The 16,751-nt window shown below is 48.1% G+C and overlaps 1 protein-coding gene across 1 annotated transcript; it reads right to left on the bottom strand.

Annotated features, from left to right (window-relative positions):
• Nucleotides 1–3,317: 3,317 nt before the first annotated feature.
• Nucleotides 3,318–16,114, bottom strand: LOC119521111 (zinc finger protein 501-like). Its single transcript, XM_037819166.1, has 3 exons — nt 16,012–16,114; nt 9,874–10,002; nt 3,318–7,978 (listed from the first exon to the last, which is right to left on the bottom strand). The coding sequence occupies exons 2-3, from the start codon at nt 9,926–9,928 to the stop codon at nt 6,786–6,788; spliced, it is 1,248 nt and encodes a 415-aa protein (XP_037675094.1). The 5' UTR covers nt 9,929–10,002; nt 16,012–16,114; the 3' UTR covers nt 3,318–6,785.
• Nucleotides 16,115–16,751: the final 637 nt, after the last annotated feature.

Below are 16,751 nucleotides of genomic sequence, written 5' to 3'. Positions count from 1 at the left end.
ATCTAAGAACACAGTGCTTTAAAGCAACAAACATCTTTGGGCCTAGAGTTCAGGAGTGGCTTATGGTTCTGGCTCAGGGTCTCTCATGAGGTCAGTCAAGATGAAATCATGATGAAAATCTTGCCCAGGGTCCCCTTCTAAGCTCACTCCCACGGCGTTGGCTGGAAGCCCCCATTCCTCACTACATGGGCTTCTCTGGAAGGCTGAGTCTGCTCAAATGGGAGCTGGCTTCCCCTGGGTAAATGACGAGAGAGCGAGAGAGCATGCGCGAGAATACACACAAGGAAGAAGCCATAGAGCCTTTTACAACCTGAGTCCCACATTATCACTCCATCTATTCATTAGAAGCAAGTCACTTAAGGGAGGGAAATAATAAAAGCCCCGTCTCTTCCCAGAGGTTGCACACCGCTCTACCACTCCCTTCCCATTGGGCAAACGGTGACATGTCACGCCTAGAGGCAGTAGAGGCTGGAAACGTGGTCTCTATTCCAAGAGGCCACATACAGAGGAGTATTAAGTAATTTGTGGACATACATTAAAACCACCACATGTACCAATCAATAATAAAAAGGCAATCCAAATGGAAAATGGGCAAATGACACCATTAGAAAAAGAATTGCCAAGAGGCAATGAACACATGAAAAGGTGCTAAATCTCAATAAGAAAAATGCAGATTAAAGCAACAATGAGAAATTTCTTTTAATCTGTCAGACTGTCAAAAATTTAAATATTCAATTGTATCAAGTGTTGCCTAGAGGGTTGGGAAATTGACATTTTCACAGCTGTTGAGAGTGTAAATTGATTTAGTAGCCTTTTAGGGCAATTTGACAATGTCGTTAATGTGAAAATATGTGATCCCCAGGAAATCCACTTCTAGATACTTAAGCTCATACTTCGGTATGAGAATGTTCACTGCAGCATTGTTTGTAAAAAGGAAAAAGCAAGCGATCAGAATGTCCATTAACGGGGATAGATAAACAAAACGGCATATTTATATAATAGAAAATTACACAGTAGTTAAAAGGAATGAACTGGCTCTGTACATGAATAGACCTGAAAATTGCAAGTTGAAAAATTCCATATGTGATGATTTACAAACACAGTGTTTTCTCTGGTTACATATAAATGCATGTAAAATTATTAAAACAGAATCAGGCAGGGGACTCCAAACTCACAGTAGAGGTTATTTTGGGAATGGAGGCAGGATTGAGGCCAGAGGTCAGAGAGTGTGTTAAGTTCTATCCAGAATGTTCCAGTGTTTTCTAAAGAGTCTGGAATTGGGTACACTGTTGTAACTACATGTTAATTAATGTAAAAAAAAAATAATAATGAAGATGTAACAGTGGGTGATTCACCACTGAACATCTGTAAACAGAAAGAGGCCCTTGTTGGAACCAGAGGCTCTGTTTCCATCACGCTGTGGGACCGATAGATTTTAATAGTGTGCAGTGGGACACACAGTACCAAAGGGCCCAAAGCCCTGCCCCAGTCACCCCCCTTCTAAGCAGTCCACAAGACTCTCCAGGGCACAAAGCGAGCAGCTTTGTACAAAAGATAGTGTCAGGCAGTGGTCACACACAGAGACTCCAGGAGGAGACTCTCCTGAGTTTGAATTCTGGTTCTAGCCGTACCACTTTGAGCCAGTGACTTCTCTGTGCCTTGCTTTCCCCATCTGCACTCCTGAGGGCTGTCATGAGGTTTAAAAATGCTAATTGCTTAGAATGCCTGGCACATAGCAAGCACAGTAAAATGTAAGCTATTTAAATAAACTTTTTACTGAAACATAACATATATAGAGAAAAGCACATAAGCCATGAACTTACCACTTGATGAGTTTTCACAAATGGACACATCAGTGATAGATCACTATAATAAAGGCCCCTGATAAATGCTGCCTCCGTGTGCAAGAGATGGAGTCTATTTCCCCACGCCCTGGAATCTGCACCGCATGTGCAGTTTCTTCTGATCAGTATAAGATGGCGGAAGTGATGGGTGGGTTCCAGAGGCTAGGCCTTAAGAGGCCTTGCTGTTTCCCCTCTTGTCCTCTTGGAGCTCTGAGACCACCTTGCTGTGAAGGAGCCAGTCCAGCCCACTGGAGGAGGAGAGGCCCCTGGAAGGGACCTGAGGGAGCTACCCAACAGCCAGCACCAGCCCCCTCCCAGGGTAGTGAAGCCACCAGGGACCGTCCAGCCTGGCTGAGCCTCCAGCTGAATGCAAATACATGAGTGAGTCCAGCCAGAACCAGCAGAGGAGCTTCCCGGCTAACCCACAGAATCCTGAGAAAGAATAAATCGTGTTTTAAGCCGCTAAGTCTTGGGGTGGTTTGTTATGCAGCCATAGCTAACATAACACCCAAGTCACCAGCCCCAGATTTTCAGCCTCCCACAGCTTCCTCAGGCCCTTCCCATTCCCAAACATAACTTATTATACTGACTTCTATTGCCATAACTTGAGTTTTTGTTTTGCTCTTCACCTAAGTAAAATCATTCAGTACGTACTATTTTGCTCAACTTCCCAGCTCCCACCCCCACCCCAGTTTTAAGGGCCAAATGTCTTCACCATGTGTTTGATTTATATGGAATCAAAGGAGCACAAGAAAAAGTACTAGGCCTGGTCGTGAAAGGAGGCTGCGAAGCTGAAGGTGCTACCCTTCTCCCTCCTGGAAAGAGCACCCCAGTCGTCGTCTGGAGAACCACCCGCACCCCGCTCGGTCCATGTGGTTCGCGTGGAACTGAGCACACTCCCCTCTTCCGGGACAGGGTACAAGACCAGAAGGCATCTCCCAGCCCCGTGGGAACCATAACTGGAACCGAATCGTGACCCAAGCCGGGCCAGTGGGAGTGTTTGGCTTGAAACCATGGACCCTAAGTGGCTGTAGGTCCCTGGCAATCCTAACCAGAAAGACAACTCCTTTAGAAACTTTGTTCAGCTGCTTAACAGAGAAGCACTAACAGGACCTAAAGAAAACAAGAGGTTTATTTCTCTCATGCCAGGACAAAGCTGGTAACTAAGCCTGGGTTGGAGGGCAGGGACCCAGGTTCCTTCTAGCTTAAGGCTCTGCCATCCCCCAAGGGTTGTCCCCATTCCCACGGGTCAAGCTGGCTCACCGCACACATCCACGGTCCAGCTCCATGGAAAGGGGAGACAGCGCAGGGCCAGCAGCTTCCTTTTAGGGTCATGACCTGGGCAGTGTGCACCTCACTTCCGTTCACATTCCTCTGGCTGGAGCTTTGTCACATGGCCAGACCTGTGCTGCAAGGGAGGCTGGGAAATGTAGTCTCTAGCCAGCTGGCCTGTGCCCAGCTAAGACTCAAGATATTCTGTTACTGAAGGAAAAAGGGGGAAAATTGTTATCAGGGACCACTTATATCAGCATCAGACACACCAAGAATGAAGGAAGTGATTTCTGTGTGTCATAAGCTGTGTGAAGGAAATTATCAGAGAGGCATACTGGAAATTGTGCACAAGGCCATTTATTACAATCTTGGCCCATAGGGTGAAAACTGCCCAGGAAGAAGGGGCAAGTGCATCATCAGCTTATTTATATGACAGCAGTTAAGTCTGTTTTCCCAGCGTGTGGGCAGAGCATGGATCCGGGGTGGACTACACAATGATTTCAGATGGTCTTCAGACCCATCGTCAAATATCCCTTTTCAATTCCAGTCCAATCTCAGGTGATCAAGGAGAAAGCACGTACTGGCTGTCAACTCCTCTGCAATCACAAAGAGAGCAAGCCTCAGGCCCAGACAGTTTTTTAGCTAGAATTTAATATCGTTTTGGTGTTTTTTAACACCTCCACCAATTTGTCCATTACTGACGAGATACTAGCTTCCAACTCATGATGGTGGTAGAAGGTCCTCTTTAAAAATATTTAAGTAAAAAGAGCGGGCTGATTTAAAGGAATTTGAATTTGTTTTAACTTTGACTGTGGCATATAATTGAGAGGGGTCTGGGGAAAACCTGGTTAAGGAAGGTGCAGTATTACTTACAACAGAAGGGATACAATTCATTGTATGAGTCACAGTGAACTAGTTTATGCTGTGGTGACACATTTGCGTGTCAGATCTCAGCAGCTTAGCAGACAAGGAGCTATTTCTCACTCATGCTACATGCCCAGTGTGGGCTGGCAGGAGGGGTGTGGGGGTGTGGGGGGATCTGATCTGTCCACACTGAGACGCAGGTGACAGCGGCTCCAGCCCTGGGAGCATCTCCTTGGTTGCCACGGCAGAAAATGCAGAAAGCTGGAGGATCTTGCCAGAGTTTCTCACCGCCCAGCCTGGAAGTGAACACGTTGCTTCCATTCACATTCCCTCGGTCGGATTAGTCCCAGTCAGACTTCCAGAGGGTTGGGAGGTGTTGCCTCTGCCGAGAAAGAGAGGAGTCCAGGAGGTTGGTGGCCCCATAATGTCTAACATCATAACTGCTTTCGTCAAGCCTTACTGATGACGTTGGGAAGGGCTCATGACATGATACTGAATGATAAAACATGATATCAACCATTATATCTAGAAGATTTCAATTAAAAAATACTCTGTGGTTACAGAAAAAAAAAGACTGGAAGGAAATTCAACAAAATCTTCAGAATGTTTGTTTCTGAGTAAGTGACTTCAGTTTCTTCCTCATACTTTTGGGATACTCGGATTTTCCACCGTGAACAAGTATCATTTTATATTACAGAAGTAATACATGAATACATTCTTTAAAAAAGATTTCAGTAATACAAAAGCATAAAGAGCAAAACATGAAATTCCCTCTTCCCCATCCCATCACCACCCAGTAGAGAACCCCTTGTACCCAATACATAATAGCCTCCTTTCCTATCTTATGTGTTGATTCTGGTATTTTAAATGATGCAGTAGTCTCGATGAGATATGTCTAATACCTCTTAAATGTCTTTTGGAAAAACCCATTTCCTTTTCTTCTCATAAATTAGGATCCCTGTGTGCTAGAGTAATGATTTTCAAACTTTCTATTTTTTAGCAACAGAACTCCTTCTTTTAACAGTGTTTCCTAAAGTGTGGGAGACAGCAATAAATTGGAAGATGATACTATATTAAATATCACAGATGTACACAGTGAGATCTTTTCCATTTTTAGATAAGACACAAAAACACAAGCAACAGAAGACAGATTGAACTTTGTCAAAACTAAAAACCAGCTAATATGCTGCTGGTTCAATTCCCTGCTTCATTCCTCAGTCAGGAGAGCAAAGTATAAATCAAGTGTGTCTGTGGTGGGGGGTAGTATTCAATCCATTCTCACGTATGTTTTGAAACAAATTACTTACAACCTTTGGTACCATTATCAGAACTGCACAGTGGATACCTCAAAACCGATCAGTACCCCAGTGCCTTGGAGGCATCTTACAGGTTGAATTATGTAGCCCCCAAAGACAAGTTCAAGTCCTATAATCCCATTCTGTGGATGGAACCTTATTCAGAAATTGAAGATGTGATTAGTTAAAATGAGGTCAAATTGGATTAGAGTGGGCCCTTATCCAACACAACTGCTGTGTCATGAGAAGGCGAGAAAACAAACAGAGGGGAGATGGCCCTGTGAAGAAAGACACTCAGCTCACAGTTGAGACCTACTACACTCTGTGAGACATAAGGGGTCACCTGAGTACAGCCTCTTTCTTCTAAGACCCTCATGTCCAAAGTAGGTGCTACGATCCCAGCCTGACAGCTAAGGAGTCCGAGGCTCTGAGAAGCCAAGGGACACCCTCACAAACACCAACTAAAGGGCTGGTCTTCAAGGTCCCGATCCCACACTCCTTCCCTGCAAGTCACCACCTCCCGCTTCACTGCGGGTGGCTCTGTCGGCCAGGTGATGCCAAACCTTTGTGGAGGCCACGCTGTGGATTTCAGCCTACGCCTCTCATTGTAGGAAAATAAAGCGTTGAGATGAGTCACCTTTGCTGCCACTGGAACCAGCAGAATGTGGGGGAAAGTTTGTCTCAATGGGGAGGTTTTCTGAAGTTTTCACCTTGGTGGTTAAGGGTGGCAACATTATGAGCCTTTCCCCACAGAGTCAGGGGTCAGGAACCCAATTTCAGGCCTCAGGGCATGGACTGCTGGCAATCATCCTACATTCCCCTTCCAGTCTGCCACTTTCAGCTATAGGTAGAAGAGGAAATGCAATAAAAGAAAGAAATCAGCTAAAGGAACCCATGCCAAGGAAGAATAGGATGGCAAAACCCAACACCAAACGCTGATTCAAGGACAGATAAAGTCACATGGGGGCAAGAGAGAAGGTTGCAGACAAGCCCTCCCCCATGGCTCAGAAGTGGGGACACCTCGCTGGAAGCAAAACCCTGCTAAGAGCCCCTCACGAAAGGCTGGAACTCACGGGCCCTGCCAGGCCCCCCACGATCAACCATCTGCCTTCAGCAACCCCAGCTGCAAAGAGGAAACCCTCTGGCACTCCATAGCCACACCTTTCCACCCAGATGCCATGGGAGTTGGGGTGGGGGGTGGAGGCTGACTGCATGAAGCTTCAGCAACTGTTAGGTTTCTCGGGTTCACGTCCAAATCAATCCTGGATTGTCCAACCAGGATCCTGCAAGGTTTCCACTAAGCGTAAAGACGTCTTGGCATTTTGTGAGCTTTAAGATACTCCTGAGGCCCACTGGATCATCAGGTCCAACCAAGTCCTATGACAGAGAGGGAGACCCATGGCCAGAGCTGCCAAGTGGTTTGCCCATGGTTTGTCCGTGGAAGCAACAGGATAAGATTGCCTGGTACAAAGACCACAACCACACTGACCTCCCGGCATCCACTCATCTGCTACGATGTCCCACCAGCATGACTTCGCTGGTGTCGAATCAGGGTGGACGACTGAGTGAAGGCCTTCTCACACTGACCGCACACATAGGGCTTCTCGCCCGTGTGCACAATGAGGTGCTGGCTGAGTTTGGAGCGGAGGCGGAAGGACTTCCCACACTGGGCACACACATAGGGTTTCTCACCAGTGTGGAGCCTCCAGTGTTGCTTGAGGGTCGTGTTCCGGCTGAAGGCTGCCCCACAAGCATCACACTTGTAAGGCTTCTCGCCTGTGTGGATGGACCGGTGACCGAAGAGGGTGGAGCTGTGCCTGAAGGTTTTCCCACAGTCCTTGCACTCATATGGTCTCTCCTGGGTGTGTGTCCGTTGGTGGCGCCTAAGGTTGGCGCTGCGGCCAAAGACCTCACCGCACTCCCTGCACTCAAAGGGCTTCTCACCTGTGTGGGTGACCTGGTGCTGGATGAGGGTGGAGCTGTTGCTGAAGGTTTTCCCACAGTCAGTGCAGGTGTAGGGCTTCTCCCGTGTGTGCGTCTGCTGGTGGCGCCTGAGGTGGGCGCTGCGGCCAAAGGCCTCGCCACACTCCACACACTCATAGGGCTTTTCGCCCAAGTGGGTAACCTGGTGCTGGGCAATGGCTGAGCGGTAGCAGAAGGTCTTCCCGCACTTGCCGCACGCAAATGGCTTCTCCTGCAGGTGGACTCTCTGGTGCTGGGCCAGGTAGGTGCTGAGGCAGAAGGTTTTCCCACACTCACCACATATGAATGGCTTGTCCTGGCTGTGGATCCGCTGGTGCTGGGCCAGGTAGGTGTTGCGGCGGAAGGCCTTGCCACACTCATCACACGTGTATGGCTTCTCGTCCACATGGATCTGCTGGTGGGCCGTGAGGTTGGAGCTCCGGCTAAAGGCCCTGCTGCATTCAGTGCATCTGTAGGGCCTCTCTTTGGTGGAAATGATTGGATATTGGACAGGGGGTGAGCCCTGATCAAGGAGTCTCCCCCAGTCACAACCCCCAGAGGGTCCGTGGATGGTGGGTGTATTCTGACGTTGTTGCTTGCGCTTCGAAGCAGGGCTGAAGGCTTTCCTACCATCTGGACAGTCAAAGCGTTCCATATCTGTATAACTCACTTGGGATTCATCTTGGTCTGAAATTCGTCGTGGGCTTTGTTCATAGGGACCACAGGGGGCAGTCTGCTCTCCTGTGGAAAAAAGATTTGTTAATTCCTGCCACAAAGGTTTATTAAGGACTGTGCTGGGGTCCCCGCTGGCTACCCCTAAACTCAGTCATTCATCAGAACTCCCAGGACACAGCAGAGTTGTACCCATGACTATGATTTATTACAGGGAAAAGATACAAAGTGAAGGGAAAAGGCAAATGGGGCTGAAGTCCAGAGGAAAGCGGGTGCAGGCTTCCAAGAGTCCCCATGGAGTCGCACGGAATGGGCTCAATTCCTCCAGTTGTGACATGATATGTGAAATATCTACCGGGGAAGTGCATTAGAGACCCAGAGACTAGAATTTTTATTGGAGGCTGGTCACGTAGGCACCCTCTGCCTGGCACGTACTCAGATTCCAGACTCCGGGAAGGAAAGCAGGTATTCAGCACAAACCACGCTGTTGGCACAAACAGTGTAATAGGAGGTAAGCAGTGATCCAGGCTCATCAGCTCTGGGAAAGGGGGGAACCCCAAAGTCTAAGTTCCCTGATACCAGCCTAGGGCCAGCCTTGGATGTGAACCCTTTTCTACATAAAGACCTACTATGTGCTGTGCGCACAGCCCTGGGAACACGAAGATGAACAAGGCAGATGTAGTCCCCGCCCTGGCAGGGCCACCCTCCTAGCAGGAAAGAGAAATACTTTAAAATGATAGTAAAAGGATATTAGTGGGCCAAGAGACAAAACTGGAACACCCACCATCGGTTAACAAGTACTGTATCAACGTTAGGTTTACTGAAGCGATTAACCAAACTGTGGTTATGTAAGAGGAAGTCCTTGTTCTTAGGAAACACACACTGACATATTGAGTGGTTGTACAGTAAAGGGTTACCAGGGCAGGTAACTACCTACCAGCAGGTTACTACTGTCCTTAGACAGGCCGTAGAAAGTGCTGGAGCTGCAAACTGAACTTGGGACGTGGGCTCCAGAGGCCATGCTCTCATCCACTACCCTGTCCTCTCTAGAGTTCCCTGGCCAATTTGGCAGCTCTGGCCACATGTGGCTATTTAAATTAAGTACAATTAAAAATCTACTTCCTCTACACCAGTGTTCACAGCAGCATTATTCACAATTGTCAAAAGGTGGAAGCCATCCAAGTCTCCATCGCAGATGACTGGATCAACAAAATGTAGTCGACCCATACAATGGCATATTACTCGGCTGTAAAAAGGAATAAAATTCTGATACACACTACAACATGGACGAACCTTGAAGTTATCATGTTGAGTGAGAGAAGCCAGACACAACAGGACAAATATCCTATGACCCCACTTACATGAGCACCTAGAATAAGCAAATTGACAAAGACAGAAAGCAGGTTACAGGTAACAACGGGCTCAGGGGATGGGGAAAGAATGGGGAGTTACTGCTTGATGGGGACAGAGTTTCTGTTTGGGGGAGATGAAAATGTCTTGGTAATGGATGGTGGTGATGGCAGCAAAATATTATAAATGCAAAGAATATCACTGAATTGTAGACTGGAAGTGGCTAAATGGAATATTTTGTTATATGTATGTTACCACAACAATTTTTTTTTTAAAAAAGGATCACATTGTACACTTTAAACAGACAAAAACAACAAAAATTCAGTTCTTCGGTGGCACTAGGCATGTTTCAGGTGCTCTGTAGCCACGTGTGGCTGGTGGCTCCCATCAGTGCTGATCTAGAACATTCCTGTCATCACAGAGAGTTCTATAGGAAAGTGCAGCCTAAAGGGATACATTGAATATGGTGGGAGGAAGACAGGATGGAGCTGAAGTGGACTCCAGGCTCTTAGGAGGACAATTGGGTGCACAGTGATACCTTTCCCTTTTCCCCTCCCCCGAGCACATCACATCCACTGCCTCTTCCCCCACCCAACGGTTCCAGCTGGTCTTACCCTGAGAATTTCCACTCTCGCCCCTGGGATGGGGTGAAGGCACATCTGTCTCCATGGTCCCTGCCCTGGGCTCTTCAGAAGGGCTTTCCTTTGTAGGTGACTCTATGGCTCCCGCCCTAGTCTTCCAGCCTGAAGGAAATGAAAAAGAGGAAGGTCACCCATTCTCTTAGTGTTAGGAATCAGATGCTTTGAATAGGATTGTAGCCTTTGACCCAGGAATGCCACGCAGCATCAGGCGTGGGGTCAAGGTCAGAGGTGGGGTCAGAGAGTTGAGGCGAGATGTGTGTTGGACATCTTAATGGGTGTCTTAAGAAGCTTAATGCTTCCATACCAACTGGCAAAGTTCAGAAAGTTAGAAAATCCTGTGCTGGAGTGGCTGTGGGAAAACAGGCACTCCTGACACTGCTGGGGCCGTGGGCTAGGAGAACTGTGAGAGCAGGCTGTTCAGTAATGTCTGTCCAAAATCCCAAGTGGAGACCCTTGGACCCACCAGTTTGACATCCAGAAATGCATCCTTCAGATAGACTGGCACAGGTGGTATTTTAACAAGGCAAGCGACCATATCAGTGTTGAAAACAGCAAATGGGGACAACCACCCAGACATCCACCAAAGGGGCTGGTTAAATAAATAAAGGGGCGCCCACGCAGTGCTCATTATAAAGAATGAGCTGATGTGGAACGACCTCCAAGACATACTGCTGAGTGAAAAGAACAGGGCGCTAAACAGCTTTGCAAAGTGTGGGAGAGAAGGCGACAAGCTTTGTCTCAACCATGAGGGAAACAGAACAGAGCAAAAGGGCTCCAAGCCAGGGCTTTGCAGATGGGCATGTTCTCTTGAAGGCCCACTGCTCAGCTCTGGGAAGAGGGCACCATCCCAGGAGATACCTGCCTAAGCGCAGAAGCTACAGGCACAGCCTGCCCAGATGGCCACCCTCAGTCCCCTGAGAGGGAAAATTCATATGACGGCAGCAGGGCACTCAGCCTTCACTGTGGGATTTTCCCAAGTACTGCCCTTCCTATGTGTCAAAAGAGGGGGATGAGAGAGTGAGAGAGAGAGAGAGTTGGGCAAGTTATTTCACCTCTTTGTGCCTTAGTTTCCTTTTCTATAAAATGGAGAGAGCCAAAGAAAAAGGACCCAAATGCCCATCAACCAACAAATGGATAAAATAAATGTGGTCTACCCATACAATGGAATATTATTCAGCCATTAAAAGGAATGAAGTTCTGATACATCCAACAACATGGATGAACCTTGAAGACATCATGCTGTTTTCAAGAAGAAAAAAGCTAAAGAAGACACATACAAAAAGACAAATAGTTTATGATTCCACAAACACAAAATACCTAGAATAAACAAATTCACAGAGGCAGAGAGATGAGAAGTTACCAGGAGCTGGGGGCAGGGAGGAATGAGGAGTTGTGGCTAAAGGGGTGCAGAGTTTCTCTTTGGGGTGACAGAAAAGTTTTAGTTATGGATGATGGTGATAGTGGCACAACTTTGTAGGAGTCTTTAAGACTACTGAACTGTACACTTTAAAATGGCAAATTTTGTTATATAAATACGTTAATGAGAAAAGAAGAAAATAACCTAAATATGATTCACTGGTTTGTCCCAGGTTAAAATACACACACACACACACACACAGCAGCAACAACACCACAAGTGCTAGAAGAAAATACAAGAGACGCTTTATAACCTGGGGCCAAGAAGTGCCGGCCCAGGTACGGCTCAGGGGAAGGAAGAAGGAGGCTCCAGCAGTGAAGTAAAGGGCCATGAGGGGCAGAGCTGCACACAGTCTTGCTCACTCCAGCCGCAGGGAAGGCCGGGTGGAAGGAGCGGTGCCCGGGACGAATGACGAGACCAGGATCCAAAAGCTTAAACAGATCGTGGGGCCATCACAGGCCTGCAGAGGCTGGAGGACCCGCCCGCTCTCCTCAAGCTGACTGTATCCTGGACCTCTTGGCAGCGATTCGGAGGGTTTGGCTCCGCCCAGGGGTGGGGTCAGTGTCTGGCGCTGGCCAATCAGCTCATACCATCCCAAGCCCATGACTGGTTCAGCAATGGGCACGTGACTAAGTTGGGCCAATCAGAGGCCTGCAAAGATTCAGATTGGGAATTGGACTTTTATTTTTGCTCTAGGGCTGGGGTTAGCAAACTTTCTTCCGGATGGTAAATATTTGAGACTTTGCAGGCCTTACAGTCTCTGTTGCACCTAGTCAACTCCGCACTTTGGCAGGAGTGCTGCCCTAGGCTATGCATGAACGAATGCGTGCTCGTGTGCCGATAAAACTTTATTTACAAAGACAGGCCTGAGCCATGGCCGGCCCACCCCTACTTAGAGCCACAATCCCTTATCTCAAGTCTAAAATCCAAGCAGCGCAGAAAACAGGGTGTCTCCATAACTCACTTGGAAGCAAAATCGGATCTCACCTGAAGTCGTCTGGTAGAAAAGTTTGGCTTGAACTGAAGTGAGGCTTTCCACAGTTGCTCTATTTCCTTCCCTGTGTGAAAATTCAAATGGTTTGCGGCAGAACCATTACTGTTTAACTACAGGGTGCTGCACCCAACTCCCCAAGGCATGTGGAGGATACCCAGATGACATTTCTAGAATTGGAAAAAAAAATTCTAAACTCCCCAACACATCTGGCTCCAAGGGTTTCAACTGAGGGGCTGTGAACCTCTCCGGGGAGAAGATCCGGTTTCTCCTGTGGAACTGAGCCCTGGGAGGATGCACGTGTTGACGTAGCTGCTGTCAAACTTACAGCTGTGAGAAGTAAGATAAAAAAGCCAAGACAGGAAAAGAAGAAAGCACAGAGTGATGGGAGAATCCAAACTTGATGCCCTTGCTCTTCAGGTTCCTGAGCCAGAAATTTCCTTTTTCCTTACACCAACTTGGATTGAGTCGTCTATCCGAGGAGTCCTTGGAGATACAAAATCCTACATGTGACTTTTCAGGCCCAACTGTGGGCCATTACAAGGGCTTTCCATGGAGACTTCATGGGGGCAGTGCTTTACAGTCTTTGAAGGGAGCTGCAGTGAAGGACTCAGGCCCTGGTCAGTCAGGCTCTTCCCAGATCTGCCTTCTTAACCCAAGACTTTCCCCACAGGCTCTGCTGAGACCTTATCCTGGGGAAGAGGGAGAGCCCTTGAAGACGCATGTCTCGGCTCTGACTCCATACTCAGGACTTTCCCTCACCTTCTCTCAGCCCCCAGGTCCATAAAACTGTGGGAGCCTTTTGCTTGGTCACCCTGGGCAGTGTAGGGACCCCCTGTCTGCACTCACCCATCTGCTCCTTACCTGGGAGTGTTGTCCCAGGGGGAGCCAGGGCTTTTCTTGCTGAAACTCCTGCTCCTCCTCTCCAGGCCTGCCCCTCCCCTGGGCTCCTGACTCAGGAAGTGGCACCACTCTCCTCCACCCAGATGTCCCAGCCAGCACCTGGGGGTCAACTCTTATCCTTTCTTTCCATCAACCCCCAATATATCCAGCCAATCAGAACACCTTGTCAACTCTGCCTCCAAAATACAGCCAGAATCTGACCTCTGCTCACCACTTCCACTATCACCGCCACTGCCCTGATGAGAGCCACCATTGTCCCTGCTCCCTGCTTCCACTGGGTCCCCCTGGCTCAGGCCTCATCCTTGCCCACTGGACCCTTGCCCCAGTCTCCTCCCGGCCTTCAGTCTCCTTCCAGTGCGCTTTTCCATGTGGCCCTAGGGGGGTCTTTTACTGCCCCTCCTCCTTCACAGCCCTCCTGGGTCTCCCCAGCACCCCCAGAAGAGAGTCCCAACCCTTGCAACTGGTGCCCGTGGCCCTGCATAACCTGCAACCTACAGACCAGTCAGCCCAATCTTGTGCTATTCTCAGCACTGCTCCCACTCCCCATGCATGCTCAATGGCCCAGACACAATGAATTTCTATGTCCCCTCCTGCCCAATGTGATAGGGATGGAGCCTTGCCCTCTCCCGCCTGGACCATAGCCCTAGCTTTCTCCTCGGCCTCCCTGCCTCCAGTGCCTCTTCAGTACTGCTCTCCATATGATTTCTCCCCTTGTACCAGCAGCTGCATAAAAGCAAATGCTATGCTGTGTGAACATGCTTCCACGCTTGACAAATGTTAGCTTTTACCAAGGGGACAGAAGGACTTGACAAACTCATGAGGAGAACATGGTGCCATAGGCTTGAACCATTCCATTCCCAAGAGATCACAGGAGTGAATCCCAAAACACGACACCTGCATCAGTCTTAACGTCTTGCTCTTTGTCAGGAGAAGGACTTTGAACCTGCTAATTTCTAATATCTCCCTTAGAAAACAGGAGATCTAACTCATGGGCCCCAAACTGGAAAGGACTGGATGTCATCACTGTCAGTCATCTAGAGTGTGAGTGAGGGAGGCTGGTCATCTCGCAAAGGGAAGAAGCAGTGACCAGAAGCATCCATGGAGCTGTACAGTGAACAGAGTTCCTGTCCTGTCCTTCCGAGGCTTGGAAGGAGCACATCACCACCATCACCCACGTGAAATGTTCAAGCAGGGAGGACTGGAATACCCAGATTATGAACACTCTTGTCTGTAGAGCACAAAAGTCCTATGGCAGAAACACCTGGTTATGTTCCACAATGTCCCCCCTTGTCCCCTTCCCTCTCACAGTAACAGAACCCCAAGTTTAGCTGGGGACATGGCCACACAGGAGAAAGAGGACCTTTCCCAGCCTCTCTTGCATCTGCCTATGATCCTGTGACTAAATCTGGCCAATGGGATGAGCCCTTCAAATAAAGACATGAACCAGACCTAGGAGAGCTACAAGATACAAGGAACTTGGACCCGTGATAAATTTGGGGGACAGACAAGAGAAATAAACTATTGCCTTTCTTTAAAGTATGTTAGGGCAGCTGATTTTTTTTTTTTAATTAGAGAAGTTGTGGGTTTACATAAAAATCGTGGATAAAATACAAGATTCCCATATCCCACTCTATTATTAACACCTTGCACTGGTGGGACACATTTGTAACAAATGATGAAAGCACATTGTCATGACTGTACTACTAACTACAGTCCATTTTGTTTCTGGATTTTGATTCTAGTACTATGTAGACTCACCTAAAATAAGTAAATAAATAAATAAATATCATATATACACCCTAAAATTTCCCCTTTTAACCACATTCAAATGTATAATTCAGTGCCAGTTACATTCACAATGTTGCGCTACCATCATCACCATCCATTAGCAAAACCTTTTCATCATTGCAAACAGAAACTGTACATTTTAAACCTTAACTCCCCATTCCCTGCCCCCACCCCTAGTAACCTATAGTCTAGATTCTGACTCTATGAGTTTGCTTATTCTAATTATTTCATATCATTGAGATGATACAATATTGTCAATATACCTATTGTCATGAAATTGTTCACTTAAATATGGTCAAAAGGAAAAAAAAAAAAAAAAGGAAGCCCCAGTTGTTCAGCACTGCCTTGGTTCAAAATAAGGACTCAACACGACAAGAGTTTTCTGATTACAAATTTTAATGATTTATTTCGTCACATTCACATTTATAGTATTGAAACCTTAGCTCTTAAACTCGACCTTAGCACAGCACCCTGGCAAGTAATAACTGAATGAAACTGTATTCCTGAAAACAATAAATAAAACAAAAATTCTTACTAAGCATCTTCCTTCTTATAAACTAAGCTGGATCCATTCCATCCAATCCAGCCAATGAGCTTCCAGAAGGGAAGATCGGAGGACGAACCTGGACCACTCCCCCTCTCCTCTCTGGGCCTCAGTTTCCCCAATGGACTCAAGGATCCTGGATGGGAGATTTCCCAGAACAAAGTTCTGCGGGTTTCATCCACTCCTCTCTCACTGGCTGAACACACCCACCCTCCCCATTCCAACCAATCCTCACGCTGCTCCGGCCATTAGCCACGCCCTCCACAAACCCCGCCCTGCGCAGCCCCGCCGTGAACTCCGTCCCCGCCTCGCCTCAGGTCGCGCGCCAGCCACGGCCAGCGACTCGTACCTTATTATCCCCCTCCGTGGCCTAAGCCCCCTGACAGTGCTCGGAGCCGGCGCCGCCCCTCCAGTCAAGGATGGGGAGGGTGAGGAAAAGCGTCGTTAGACCTTCGGGCCCTCAAATACCTGATAACTGAGGCCAAGGACCGCGGGTCGGCTTCCCACGCGGAATTCGTTCCCCACGGACAGTCCCCACAACGGCAGCATCTCCGCGCGCGCAGCCACTGCTCCTTCCCCCTCTCTGCGCCTGCGCGGACGCCCTGACAGCCTGCACTTCCCAGAATGCCGCGGGATGCGTCCTCAGCGGGCAGGGGCGGGAGGAGCCGCGGAGTCCCGGGCGGCCTGCGCTTGGGGTACACGATCTCAGAGGCTTGTCCTGGCTTCCGGAGGTGGACTGGGGAAAGAGAAGGCGGCTACACTCAACATTTCCTCTAGACCAATCACGGGCCACGTCCTGTAAGCCACACCCTCCCCACCTGGCTCCTTCCAGCGTTCGTCTCCAGGGCAACCGCCTGATCCGGAAACGCCGTCTGTCTCCATGGCAACTGCCTCCAGGCCGGCTCTAAGCAGTCATTGACCGTATAGAAGCCACGAATGCCGAGATAAGGATCTTTTTTTTTTAATCTTTTTTTTATTGTAGACTATAAGATAAGGCTCTTAAATGCTGAAAAATATATGCAAATATCTCAAGCAACAGCTATGCTTTCTTCCAGCAAGGATCAGGTGGAAAGTGTATTTAAGCAGTGGGTTGATGGAGATACTATTCAAAATATTTATATACCTTCTGGGAATACATTTAACAAGCAATGTGCCAGACCTACATGAAGAAAATGATAAAACTACTGAAGAGCAGAAGAAATGTCAAT

Source organism: Choloepus didactylus, chromosome 27 (assembly GCF_015220235.1).
Source record: "Choloepus didactylus isolate mChoDid1 chromosome 27, mChoDid1.pri, whole genome shotgun sequence".
In the NCBI taxonomy this organism is placed as follows: domain Eukaryota; kingdom Metazoa; phylum Chordata; class Mammalia; order Pilosa; family Megalonychidae; genus Choloepus; species Choloepus didactylus.
Note: the sequence above shows the minus strand (reverse complement) of the source record. Positions and strands in the feature narration are given on the sequence as shown.